Source organism: Gadus macrocephalus, chromosome 17 (genome assembly GCF_031168955.1).
Source record: "Gadus macrocephalus chromosome 17, ASM3116895v1".
Lineage (NCBI taxonomy): Eukaryota > Metazoa > Chordata > Actinopteri > Gadiformes > Gadidae > Gadus > Gadus macrocephalus.
The window spans coordinates 5,675,456-5,688,929 of record NC_082398.1 but is presented as its reverse complement, the minus strand read 5'-3'; the positions used below and the strand labels follow the sequence as shown (position 1 = coordinate 5,688,929).

The following is a 13,474-nucleotide window of genomic DNA, read 5'->3' as shown; positions in this document are numbered from 1 at the left end:
GCAGAGTGATGCTTCAATGCCCCAATTAAATTCCCCTGAGCCCTCCTGTATTAGCTATTTAGCTCAACACTGACCTCTTTTTAACACTTCTTAATTGGGCCGTTATTAGCTTACTCAAACACAATGCATTATTGAATACCATTGATATTGAAAAGAGTCAGAAATTATGATATTTTTTTTCAAATGGCATATTTCATGAATTAATATAGCAACAACAAAGGCAAAAGAAGAAAACGTTCATTGAAATATCTGTGGAATCCAGCTACATTATAAACCATGTGGTTCAGTACGCTTGATATTAGTTTCCAGATAAAGACTTTAGATGGGGAGAAAAAATCTCTCTTTTCAAATTGCTCTTTATTCCTTGGTATTCCAGCTCAGAAAGGTAATACTGACACCTTGTGGCGAAGTGTTGGCAGCCACGACAGAACACTAAACTTGCAGGGTTGGGAGTTTGTGTCAAAAGTGGTGAGGACAATAGGGTTTTTAACATCTTATATTTTAGACCACCTAATAGGTGGACCAGTATGAGGTCAGAGTAGATAATAACAGCAGAGTTTACCACAGAGTTGACAGTATGAAAGTACTGGGTATAAAAAAATAACAGTAATCCAAATGCATCACATACACAGGTGCATGTAACTCAAATAATACCAATATCACATGGACTACGGTAGAAAGCAGCTATACAAATATAAAATTGCATTGGTCTAGACTAGATTAAGACAAAACAGAAACAATGTAAGAATAACTTAAACATTAAAGGTACAGTATATAATATTGAAACTGATCGTTTAAATGGATACTGCAATCCAAACTCACAATTTTGGACACAATATATGGTCGCTCGCCCCCTTTACTGTGGTAGTAAATCGTGTGCAAAGAAAATAATGTTCTCTGAAACACTACTCCTATTCTCCTCACATGTTGTTGAAATGGTAAGTCCTTGAAAAGTGTGATTGTGTATTGATGTTTGTGTCTAATTAAATCTATCCCAATGAACTAATTGGCACTGCCTTAAATGTTGAATGATGTCGCTCATGTCGCTCAGCTTCAGTGGTTTTGTGCAAAGAACCAAATGAACCAAATGTTCTCTTGAAAGATTGAATCTTAAAACGGAAGACTTGGGCTGCATCCGAATACTTAGTACATACTATTTCTGTCCAGTGTCTACTACTTGACCATACTACACTTGACTGTGTAGTACGGTCTACAGCTATGCGTAGAACGCCTCCGAAGGCTTCCGAACACCGCCGAAACTCCACCGGATGTTTGGAGATGACGTATCTCCCCCCGGATGGCGGCAAAATTTACCTGTTTTCCGTCTTGTTATCGTTGCTATTAAATAAAAAATGTCTCTTTCTACGCGAATGGCTCTTGAAATGGATATCGCTGCTAGAAGGCGTCGTCGTCGGTCATCTCGTAGAGCGACTTACCGGCAGGTTATGATGTATATTCTCAGGTCCCCCCTGTATATAACCTGTATATTCTCAGGTTAGTGAGGTCCCCCCTTCACTTTAGGCGTCTTTGAGTGTCATTAATTATTATTATTATTCACGTTTAACCTCTGTTTTCCTTTTATTCCTAGTCTGTTTTACATAGTTTTGAATGATGACTATATGCTCTGTAAGGTGACCTTGGGTGTCTTGAAAGGCGCCTCTAAATTAAATGTATTATTATTATTATTATTATTATATATGTGGACATTTGGTAAGTCATTTTTTTGGAATAATAATACATTTACAATTATTTGTTACTCCGTGAAAAAGACGATTGAAGTTAATTTTTCCTTTTTTATTGAACACACACACACACACACACACACACACACACACACACACACACACACACACACACACACACACACACACACACACACACACACACACACACACACACACACACACACACACACACACACACACACACACACACACACACACACACACACACACACACACACACACACACACACACACACACACACACACACACACACACACACACACACACACACACACACACACACACACACACAAAGCCGCTGTTGGTGGTGTCGGGTCAGCCATCTCTTCTTCGTTTGTTACCAGACTCCGGTTGTACAGAATGCGTACTGAGTATTCGGACCGGGGAACATAGGACCCTTTTTTTTTTAAAAAAAGGATTCTAAATAAATGTTCCCCGGTCTGTTACTTTTTCCACCATTACTGCCAAATTCCGGCCGAATCGCAAGACATTGGAGAATGCAGTAACTCTCACATGCTAAGCTACCTTTTGAGCTAATTCCCCCTACTGAGTAAATTCCCTTAATATTGGAAGCAGCGGCATTGGTGGTGTTTTGATTCCATAAGTGCTTCTCTTTGGGGTTATCTTGATTGGGTCTCGTCTTCAACTCCCAACCACTCCGTGAAATTAAGGGATGCATTTGTCGAAAGTATTACCCTAACAGGAGCATTGATTTGTCTTTTTTACATAAGTGATACATTTTGGCGTACTTTTACTTGACTTACACAACCATATCCACTGCATGTTCTCAAAACCTTCTTAAACTCAGCAAGATCACCTGACATAGAGGCATTGGTGGTCTCTTAGTGTGTGTGTGTGTGTGTGTGTGTGTGTGTGTGCGTGTGTGCGTGCGTGCGTGCGTGCGTGCGTGCGTGCGTGTGTGTGTGTGTGTGTGTGTCTGTGTGTGTTAACATGGAAACAAAATACCTTATATGATAACATCATGCAGCCATCGTACCTGAAAATGGTTTTCTGTTTTTTTCTCGTTTGATTGGATGAAAGGAGATGCTGTGGGTTACATAGTACACATAGTAGTGCAGTGGATTCATCCTGGTCCAAATCTCAACGCATTCAAACATTTTAAAAAGGGATGTAAATGTGCTCTATAATTGCCCTCATTCAAACACATACTATTGCACACGTTAACAGTTACTGGCAGTCCTTGGTTATCAGGTTACGTCAATCAAATGTTCTGTCTCCACCCCAGAGACGGTCAAAACCTGATCTGCGGTCAAGCCCCGCCCCTCAATGGAAAATCATCTCTATCAGACGTCAGCAAGAAGGCATTTCTTACATTCTGATAGTGGGTTAGGGTTGGGACCAGCTCCAGCAGCATGTTTGGTTTTCCTTTACAACTTGACTGAAAGTTATTTTATTACAGCAACCCCATTGTCGAAATGTTATTCTTATTGTCTCCTTTTTTCTCTGCAGGCTTAATGTGTTATGAAAGGCATGAAAATGATTCTGCTTGATTAAGTCGTGGGTGGATGGGTAATGGATGGGTTTCTTCAGACACTGGAGCCTTTATCATAATTTTGAACCCAACTAAAAGCTGCAGTGAAAGAGTAACAAAGAGAAGGTCCAGATATGGTTGTCATGAGTTTCATATGGCTTTCCAGACAACACAGGCAGAAAGGTCTTTAATTGTCTAGTCCTGTAATAACTGTGGCTTGATTCAGCTGAACCGTCCCCATAAGGTGAGTGTGGTCTCTCCAGCTTGGCTACAGGGCCAGGAGGGACAGCAGACTGCACCCATTCAGTTGGCTTGGAGGAACAGAAGGAAATCCATGGACTGAAATTATTACTATTATTAACCACTATTATTATTATTATTATTATTATTATTATTATTATTATTATCATTATTATTATTATTAAAACTACGATACCAGTTGTCCATCACCTCCGATTTACACACTGTTTGTCCCTGGCACGTAAAAGCTACCCATAATGCATCACCAGGTATCATGTGACATTGTAAGGGACCCATTGTTTTGCCACTGCATATTTTAGGTTTGTTTTGCTCTCTCTGCGCTGGCATTGACGGTGTTGTCTCTGAGTAGTGAAGCTGTTGGTCTGCATGCAGCTGTTTTATGTGGTTAGAGATGAGCCCTATATAACTACCAATGTAAACTCAAAATGAACTTCATTAAGGGAGGAGCCAGGTGTTTGGGGAAGAGAGGAGAGGACGTCTTGTTGAGGAAATGAAACCTAAGGTGCATAGAAACCAAAGCCACCTGACGTGGAAGCAGTTCTCTCTTTCGGGAGAGAAATAAAACGCATTTTGGAAAAAATTGTCTGACAGACAGAAACCACAACAAGGTGAGTAAAACAGAACAACCTTGAGAGAAGTTAAAACCTTTCTTTCCGTTACGGAATAAGAAAAATATAGGAATCAAGTGCAATCATCAATACATAAACCTTGTTGTCTGTGTCTAGGATGGCCTCTGCTAACACTTCCTGGTCTGAAGAGAACTTTTCATGTTCCATCTGTCTGGATGTGTTCAGCAGTCCAGTTTCCACACCATGTGGACACAACTTCTGCAGAACCTGTATTACGAAGTTCTGGGATGAACAAGTCTGGTACAAATGTCCTGTTTGCAACAAGCTTTTCCACACAAGACCTGATCTACAGGTCAATACCCTCTTATCAGAGCTGGCCGCTCAGCTTAGAACGAATGTAAAAGTAAAAGAGCAGCCTTGTGTTGAACCAGCAGAAGTTCCCTGTCTGTGCTGGGACCCAGCTGAAGGCCGTGAAGTCCTGCCTGGTGTGTTTGGTCTCCTACTGCCAAACCCACCTGGAGCCACATCAGAGAGTCACAGTCCTGAAGAAACATCGGCTGGTCGAGCCAATGGACCGTCTGGAAGACAGGGTGTGTAAGAAACACGACCGACTTCTGGAGCTCTTCTGCAAGACTGAAGAGGTGTGTGTGTCAATACTGCACAGAGGGTGCCCACAGGTCCCATCCTGTTGTACCTCTGAAGGAGGAATATGAAGTTAAGATGGCCCAGCTGGGGAAGATAGAGGCTGAAGTTCAGCAGATGATCCAGGAGAGACAAAATAATATCCAGGAGACTAAAGACACAGTTAAACGCAGCAAAGCAGATGCAGACAGAGAGATAGCCGATGGTGTGCAGGTCCTCACTGCTCTGATGCGCTGCATTGAAAAGTGCCAGGATGATCTCAACCAAATGGTTAAAGAGAGACTAAAAACCACAGAGAAACAAGCTGAAGACCTCATCAACGAGCTGGAGCAGGAAATAGAAGATCTGACCAATAGAAGCTCAGAGGTGAAGCAGCTCTCACACACTAAAGACCACCTCCACTTCCTCCAGGCCTTCATATCCCTGAAGGATCCTCCACCCACCAGGGATCGGACGACGGTGGAGGTCCGTCCTCCGTCATACGTAGGGACCTTGAGGAGATCCCTAGATCAGCTCGAGGAGACACTGAACATGGAGATGAAGAAGCTACGTGATGATGTTGAACTGAAGAGGGTCCAGCAGTATGAAGTAGATGTGAGTCTGGATACTGATACAGCTCATCCCAGGCTCATCCTGTCTGAGGATGGGAAACAAGTCCAATATGGAGGTGTAGCAAAGAAACTCCCAGACAACCCTAAGAGATTTACATATGACGCATGTGTACTTACGAGGCAGAGCTTCTCCTCAGGGAGATTTTACTTTGAGGTCCAGGTTAAAGACAAGACTGCATGTTATTTAGGAGTGGCCAGAGAGTCCATCAACAGAAAAGGTTGGACCAGGTGGATCCCTGAGACGGGCTACTGGACTCTCTACTACGACAAGGATGGGTTGGTATTTAATGGTAATCCTGCTGTCCGTCTCCCTTTGAGAGCTGAGCTCCAGAAGGTGGGGGTGTTTGTTGATTATGATGAGGGTCTGGTCTCCTTCTATGATGTGGAAGCCAGGGTTCATCTCTACTCTGCTACCGGCTGCAGCTTTAGAGAGCCTCTCTATCCACTCCTCGCTATGTGGTTCACTGTGGACGGTCAAAACTCTGCCCCATTGATCATCTCACCTGTCAATCAAACAAACTAGGACTTTCGTTTAAGTTAAAATAAACAAACAACCCACGAATGCTGTTTTCTGAACAAGAATACCATGCGAGATCTGAGAGAACTTCATTCGTATCGCACTATTTAATGTCATTCCTCAAGGATAAATACAATAAGCCATTAATACTTTGTACTATAAATAGTTTTTTTTTATTCATTTAAAGATATACAATTGGGATTGTAGAAAAGGTTTAAAATGTGAATTATTAACTTAGCTAACATTATAGATTATAGATATTTTTAACCTAATAATTAAGTTGTTTATTATTTTGAATCATGTTTGACAACACAATACATTATTTGTTCTGTTTAAAATTTTAATAAAAAGTGGAATGTGGACATTCGTTGATGAATATGTACATTCTACAATATGTATTCAGTGGAAAAGGTTCATTTTCTGTGTAATTGGTACAGTCTCAGTGCAATATGTATTCACTAGATTAGGTTCATTATCATTGGGGTGACACTAAAACAACTGCCCCAAAAACCCTTTTATACATGATGGGATTCAAGGAATGATTCAAAGAGCAGAATAATTGCACATGTTTGTAGCTGGAGAGCGAGTCAATGACTTTTAATCCCCACCATGCAGCAACCCAACATGTGTTACACCTTACACAAAGCTCCCAGTTACTACATGTAAAGATTACCCCCAATTGTGTGAGTAGGACTTTGTCTTGTCAGCTCTCCTCTCCTCTCCTCTCCATCCTCTCATCTCAGTTCCTCCTCTATCCTTCCTCTCTTCCACCTCCTCTCTCCTTCCTCTTTTTTCTCTTCCTCCTCGCTCGCCTTTCTAGCTCATCCAGTATTGTGTTGTTAAGTATTGCTGTTTCCACATATTACGAGTAGATATAACATAGGTACTATTTCAATTATTTAAGTCTAATATTTGAACTTGTTAAAGTTTAATTTAGGTAGCTCAGAATAGACAATTTGTAAGTGTCTTTGTTATAGTCTACTCCCTGGGCGCTGGCACATACAAGCAGCAGTCCAATAATCAGTATTTTGAGCGACACCCAGTGGCGGGAGCGGGTATCACTACAGAGGGGCGGGACGTTCTTTGTGTCCCCTATTCGTACTCCCTGCATTGTTTAAATGCAACATAGTTGATTTAAACAAATAAGCTGTATTGCTCTCACAGTATTCCACAAAAACCATACGTATAATACATAGATGGAGCAACATAAAAATCCAGCAAATATAGACTTCTAAACTCACCGCGCCAAATTCTATTTCATTTTAGGTATTCACTAAACAACCCCCCATTGGTGTCCTTTGGCCTGGGAACATTAACCCACCACTTTTTGAAATGGCGGATTTTGTCCACATCATCATTAATTAAATATATTCGGATAAGTTCAAATCTCTTGTTTGTCATATTTTAGGTCAGCGATATTGGATATTGTTATCGCTGGGCTGATGTGTAATGCTTACTTCTACCGTCAGGGGGAGCGCTAGTCCTTCAAACGGTGGACATTCGCTCCGTCGACTCCTGACACACACTGACACTGTAGCTATAACGTATTAACATAGTAAATCGTAAACCCTACTATTATATAGATCATCTAATAAGACTATTTAATTAATATTGTAAGACAAGATTCACATTTTTTTTTTAATTCCATCGCATGATTCTGTTCAGGTATAAACTACAGCCACCTGCCACTAATTAATGAATGACCTCCTCAATTACCTCACGTGCGCTACTTGGAGCAGGGGCCGTTTAGAAACGTGCGGTCCCGTCGTCATTCGCCGGTAGAAGGCGGTGTATATCTACGGTTGTGTATACTTTACGGTGAAGGGGGGTTGTCGCGTGGTGCTCGTGGGTCAGATCATCTCTCTGTCTCTCACCTCAGGGTTCCCCGGCACTACCGAAGCAAACCACACGGCTCCACATGGCGCTTTAGTAGTTCCCACCACCGCACCGAGGGAGGAGGGACAAGGAGAGGGTGTGTGTGTGTGTGTGTGTGTGTGTGTGTGTGTGTGTGTGTGTGTGTGTGTGTGTGTGTGTGTGTGTGTGTGTGTGTGTGTGTGTGTGTGTGTGTGTGTGTGTGTGTTTGTGAGTGTCTCTCTCTTTCTATATTTATTTTGATCAGCATAGAATTGCACAGATGGATAACATGAAGGTGTTGAATGAATGCAGCGTGAATATGGCGTTGGGCTGGTGGCGGGTGTGTCGAGGATAGCCGCAGCAGACAGAGTGGGAGACGTCTTCCGCTGTCGCTCTCCAAGGTGCTGAACTTCAGCTGAGCGATGACGACAGCAACAAGGGGCGGGAGGCTCCCCTGGACCTCTCTCTCTGCCCTGAGGCTCCCCTGGACCTCTCTCTCTGCCCCGAGGCTCCCCTGAGGCAGCAGATTTATGGAGCTAGATTTGTGTCTTTATTATGCAATCAAAAATAATAGGTTTGAGAGCAAAACTTTCCACACTGCAATCAAAAAATTGGTTTGAGAGCAAAACTTTCCACACTGCAATCAAAAAATAGATTTGAGAGCAAAACTATCGACACTGCAATCAAAAAATGTTTTATTGCAAGATAAATTAATGCGATAAAAAAAATGTTAATGGGAATCCAAAAGTTTTGTTTGCAAACCCAAAAGTTTTGTTTGCGAATCCAAAAGTTTTGTTTGCGAATCAAAAAGATTTGTTTGCAAATCCTAAAGTTTTGCTTGCGAATCCAAAAGCTTTGCTTGCTGTTGAGCTGAATCTTGTGGGCGGGACCTATGCCGAAAGATGTAAGACACGTCCCTATTGGCCAGTCTCGATCGGAGTGACAGCTTGGCAACATCCACAGTTAGTAACGAGAGAGGGAGTTCTATTTCATGTAGGCTACGCCGTCTAGGCTTCGCCTTATGGGCTTGTCCCGTGCGCGCGCTCGCGCGCCCTGAAAATTCCGTAGGCCTCCCTGTCAGCCGACAAGGAGACCATGGCAGAGGAGAGCAGGGCGATGTTGTTGACCATCACCCTGGATTTGCAAACAAAACTTTTGGGTTTGCAAACAAAACTTTTGGATTCCCATTAATATTTTTTTCATCACATTAATTTATCTTGCAATAAAACATTTTTTGATTGCAGTGTCGATAGTTTTGCTCTCAAATCTATTTTTTGATTGCAGTGTGGAAAGTTTTGCTCTCAAACCTATTTTTAGATTGCAGTGTGGAAAGTTTTGCTCTCAAACCTATTATTTTTGATTGCATAATAAAGACACAAATCTACCTCCATAAAAAAGACGCATGCGCTCAACCCAGATTGTGAGAGATTGCTAAATCTGAGGTGAGGCAGCCAGTACCTCTGCCGCACTTCGCGCCGCTCAGCGATTTTGGTGAATGAATTACATCTATAGTATGCCAGGCCCACAGATAAATAGGCAATACAATTATTATTTTTTAAATGTATTTCATCATCATTTGTTTTTTCCTTTCACAATAACGCGTGAGACTGCCTCCCCTGACCGCACGTCCCTGGTGCGCTGCGTTCGCACACCTTCAACCCGGAGTGCTACTGACGTTACAGCCCTCTCTTTTCAGACTGAATGCTGTCTGCTGCTCTCATAGCTCTGCTGCTTGTGTGTACACTGTGCGCGTGCCCGCCGGGGTAAGTTCCAACAGCAGCGTAACGCCAATAAACAGCTCTATGCTCTTTACTTTTCTCTCTTTGTTTAAAGTCGAATCGGTGGTGGATAAAGTATTCAGGGAAGCCTCGGAAACCCGGGTCGATGAGTAGCAAATCACCACTAAATCCCCACAATGTCTCTCGGAGTTGTTTACTCCGGCTCTCTTGTAACTCCAGAAAAAGAGACGAGGAACATCAACGCATGTGACGTTACATACACAGAGAATGGGTGTGCCTAAAGTCAGACTGTGAAAGGTGAAACATCAGGGAACTGCATGACCGTGGGGGCGGAGCCTGGGGTTAGTGGCAGAGCCAGATGATAGAGTAGGAGAGGAGGGGACGTCATGTTGAGGAAACGAAACCTAAGGTTTATAGAACCGAAAGACATCCGACGTGGAAGCAATCCTCTCGTTCGGGAGAAAAATAACAGGCATTTTGGAGCAAATAGTCTGACAGACAGAAACCACAACGAGGTGAGTAAAAAAGCAAAAACTTTGGAAAAACATAACACTTCTCTTTCCGTTATGGACATGGAATTAGAAAAATGATGGTATTGCTCGATGCATAAACCTTGTTGTCTGTGTCTAGGATGGCCTCTGCTAAGACTTGCTGGTCTGAAGAGAACTTTTCATGTTCCATCTGTCTGGATGTGTTCAGCAGTCCAGTTACCACACCATGTGGACACAACTTCTGCAGAACCTGTATTAATAAGTTCTGGGATGAAGAAGTCTGGTACGAATGTCCTGTTTGCAACAAGCTTTTCCACAAAAGACCTGATCTACGTGTCAATACCCTCTTATCAGAGCTGGCCGCTCAGTTTAGAACAAATGTAGAAGTAAAAGAGCAGCCTTGTGTTGAACCAGCAGAAGTTCCCTGTGACGTCTGTACTGGGACCCAGCTGAAGGCCGTGAAGTCCTGCCTGGTGTGTTTGGTCTCCTACTGCCAAACCCACCTGGAGCCACATCAGAGAGTCACAGTCATGAAGAAACATCGGCTGGTCGAGCCAATGGACCGTCTGGAAGACAGGGTGTGTAAGAAACACGACAGACTTCTGGAGCTCTTCTGCAAGACTGAAGAGGTGTGTGTGTGTCAGTCCTGCACAGAGGGTGACCACAGGTCCCATCCTGTTGTACCTCTAAAGGAGGAATATGAAGTGAAGATGGCCCAGCTGGGGAAGATAGAGGCTGAAGTTCAGCAGATGATCCAGGAGAGACAAAATAATATTCAGGAGATTAAAGACACAGTTAAACGCAGCAAAGCAGATGCAGACAGAGAGATAGCCGATGGTGTGCAGGTCCTCACTGCTCTGATGCGCTGCATTGAAAAGTGCCAGGATGATCTCAACCAAATGGTTAAAGAGAGACTGAAATCCACAGAGAAACAAGCTGAAGACCTCATCAAAGAGCTGGAGCAGGAAATAGAAGATCTGACCAATAGAAGCTCAGAGGTGAAGCAGCTCTCATACACTAAAGACCACCTCCACTTCCTCCAGGCCTTCAGATCCCTGAAGGATCCTCCACCCACCAGGGACCGGACGACGGTGGAGGTCCGTCCTCCGTCATACATAGGGACCTTGAGGAGCTCCCTGGATCAGCTGGAGGAGACACTGAACATGGAGATGAAGAAGATGCGTGATGTTGAACTGAAGAGGGTCCAGCAGTATGAAGTAGATGTGACTCTGGATCCTGATACAGCTCATCCCAGGCTCATCCTGTCTGGGGATGGGAAACAAGTACATGATGGAGGTGTAGCGAAGGAACTCCCAGACAACCCTAAGAGATTTACATATTATATATGTGTGCTTACGAGGCAGAGCTTCTCCTCAGGGAGATTTTACTTTGAGGTCCAGGTTGAAGACAAGACTGTATGGTATATAGGAGTGGCCAGAGAGTCCATCAACAGAAAAGGTTTTACCCCTCGGACCCCTGAGACGGGCTACTGCACTCTCTACTACGACAAGGATGGGTTGGTATTTAAAGGTAACCCTGATATCTGTCTCCCTCTGAGATATGAGCTCCAGAAGGTGGGGGTGTTTGTTGATTATGATGAGGGTCTGGTCTCCTTCTATGATGTGGAAGCCAGGGTTCATCTCTACTCTGCTACCGGCTGCACCTTTAGAGACCCTCTCTATCCATTCCTCTCTACGGGGTTCCCTTGGGCTGTTCAGAACTCTGCCCCATTGATCATCTCACCTGTCAATTAACAGACTAGGACATTTGTTTGATGATCAAATAACCAAACAACCCACAAATGTTGTTTTCTGAATAAGAATACCATGTGAGATCTGAGAGAACTGCATTTGTATCGCACTATTTAATGTCATTCATCAAGTATAAATACAATATGCCATTAATACTTTGTACTATAAATAATCCAACCTATTTTAGCTGGTAAAACGACACTATCATGTTCAATGTCTTTTTTCCTGAAGGTTTTTTTGTTCATTTGAAGATATACAATTGGGATTGTAGAAAATGTTTAAAATGTGAATTATTAACTTTGCTAACATTATAGATTATAGATATTTTTTAACCAAATACTTGTATCGTTTATTATTTTGAATCATGTTTGACAACACAATACATTATTTGTTCTGTTTAAAATTTTAATAAAAAGTAGAATGTGGACATTCGTTGATGAATATGTACATTCTACAACATGTATTCAGTGGAAAAGGTTCATTTTCTGTGGAGTTGGTACAGTCTCAGTGCAATATGTATTCACTAGATTAGGTTCATTATCATTGGGGTAAAACTAAAACAACTGCCCCAAAAACCCTTTTATACATGATGGGATTCAAGGAATGATTCAAAGAACGTAATAATTGCACATGTTTGTAGCTGGAGAGCGAGTCAATGACATTTAATCCCCACCATGCAGCAACCCAACATGTGTTACACCTTACACAAAGCTCCCAGTTACTACATGTAAAGATTACCCCAGATTGTGTGAGTAGGACTTTGTCTTGTCAGCTCTCCTCTCCTCTCCTCTCCATCCTCTCATCTCAGTTCCTCCTCTATCCTTCCTCTCTTTCACCTCCTCTCTCCTTCCTCTTTCTTCTCTTCCTCCTCTCTCCTCTCTCTGCTCGCCTTTCTAGCTCATCCAGTATTGTGTTAATTATTGCTGCATCTACACATTACGAGTAGATATAACATAGGTACTAATTCATTTATTTAAGACTAATATTTGAACTTTTTAAAGGAAAATTTAGGTGGCTCAGAATAGACCATTTTTAAGTGTCTTTGTTATGGTCTACTGTTGCCTATAAGATATTTACATAGTATATCGTAAACCCTACTATTTTATAGAACATCTAATAAGACTATTTTATTAATATTGTTAGGCATGATTCACTTCCTTTTTTAATTCCATCGCATGATTCAGATATAAACTACAGCCACCTGCCACTAATTCATTAATTAATGATCTCCTTAATTACCTCATGTGCGCTACTTAGAGCAGGGGCCGTTTAGAAACGTGCGGTCCCGTCGTCGTTCGCCGGTAGAAGGCGGTGTATATCTACGGGTGTGTAGACTTTACGGTGAAGGGGGGTTGTCGCGTGGTGCTCGTGGGTCAGATCATCTCTCTGTCTCTCACCTCAGGGTTCCCCGGCACTACCGAAGCAAACCACACGGCTCCACATGGCGCTTTAGTAGTTCCCACCACCGCACCGAGGGAGGAGGGACAAGGAGAGGGTTTGTGTGTGTGTGTGTGTGTGTGTGTGTGTGTGTGTGTGTGTGTGTGTGTGTGTGTGTGTGTGTGTGTGTGTGTGTGTGTGTGTGTGTGTGTGTGTGTGTGTGTGTGTGTGTGTGTGTGTGTGTGTGTGTGTGTGTGTGTGTGTCTCTCTCTTTCTTTCTATATTTATTTTGATCAGCATAGAATTGCACAGATGGATAACATTAAGGTGTTGAATGAATGCAGCGTGAATATGGCGTTGGGCTGGTGGCGGGTGTGTCGAGGATAGCCGCAGCAGACAGAGTGGGAGACGTCTTCCGCTGTCG

The 13,474-nt window shown here is 42.8% G+C and overlaps 2 protein-coding genes and 1 long non-coding RNA gene across 3 annotated transcripts in view; 2 read left to right on the top strand and 1 right to left on the bottom strand.

Moving 5' to 3' along the window:
* LOC132475867 (uncharacterized) overlaps window positions 1-13,474 on the bottom strand; it is a 149,043-nt gene that overhangs the window by 120,716 nt on the left and 14,853 nt on the right. The gene's annotated exons all lie outside the window — the stretch shown is intronic.
* Window positions 3,692-6,197, top strand: LOC132475833 (zinc finger protein RFP-like). The gene is made up of 2 exons (XM_060077186.1): window positions 3,692-4,107; window positions 4,225-6,197. Exon 2 carries the CDS (start codon window positions 4,789-4,791, stop codon window positions 5,842-5,844), a length of 1,056 nt encoding a protein of 351 aa, XP_059933169.1. The 5' UTR covers window positions 3,692-4,107; window positions 4,225-4,788; the 3' UTR covers window positions 5,845-6,197.
* LOC132475817 (E3 ubiquitin-protein ligase TRIM39-like) lies at window positions 9,220-12,098 on the top strand. Its single transcript, XM_060077161.1, has 2 exons — window positions 9,220-9,946; window positions 10,062-12,098. The coding sequence occupies exon 2, from the start codon at window positions 10,063-10,065 to the stop codon at window positions 11,674-11,676; it is 1,614 nt and encodes a 537-aa protein (XP_059933144.1). The 5' UTR covers window positions 9,220-9,946; window position 10,062; the 3' UTR covers window positions 11,677-12,098.

Coding starts and splice junctions, on each gene's coding strand:
- LOC132475817 (XM_060077161.1), top strand. CDS start 10,063: ATGGCCTCTGCTAAGACTTGCTGGTCTGAAGAGAACTTTTCATGTTCC.
- LOC132475833 (XM_060077186.1), top strand. CDS start 4,789: ATGGCCCAGCTGGGGAAGATAGAGGCTGAAGTTCAGCAGATGATCCAG.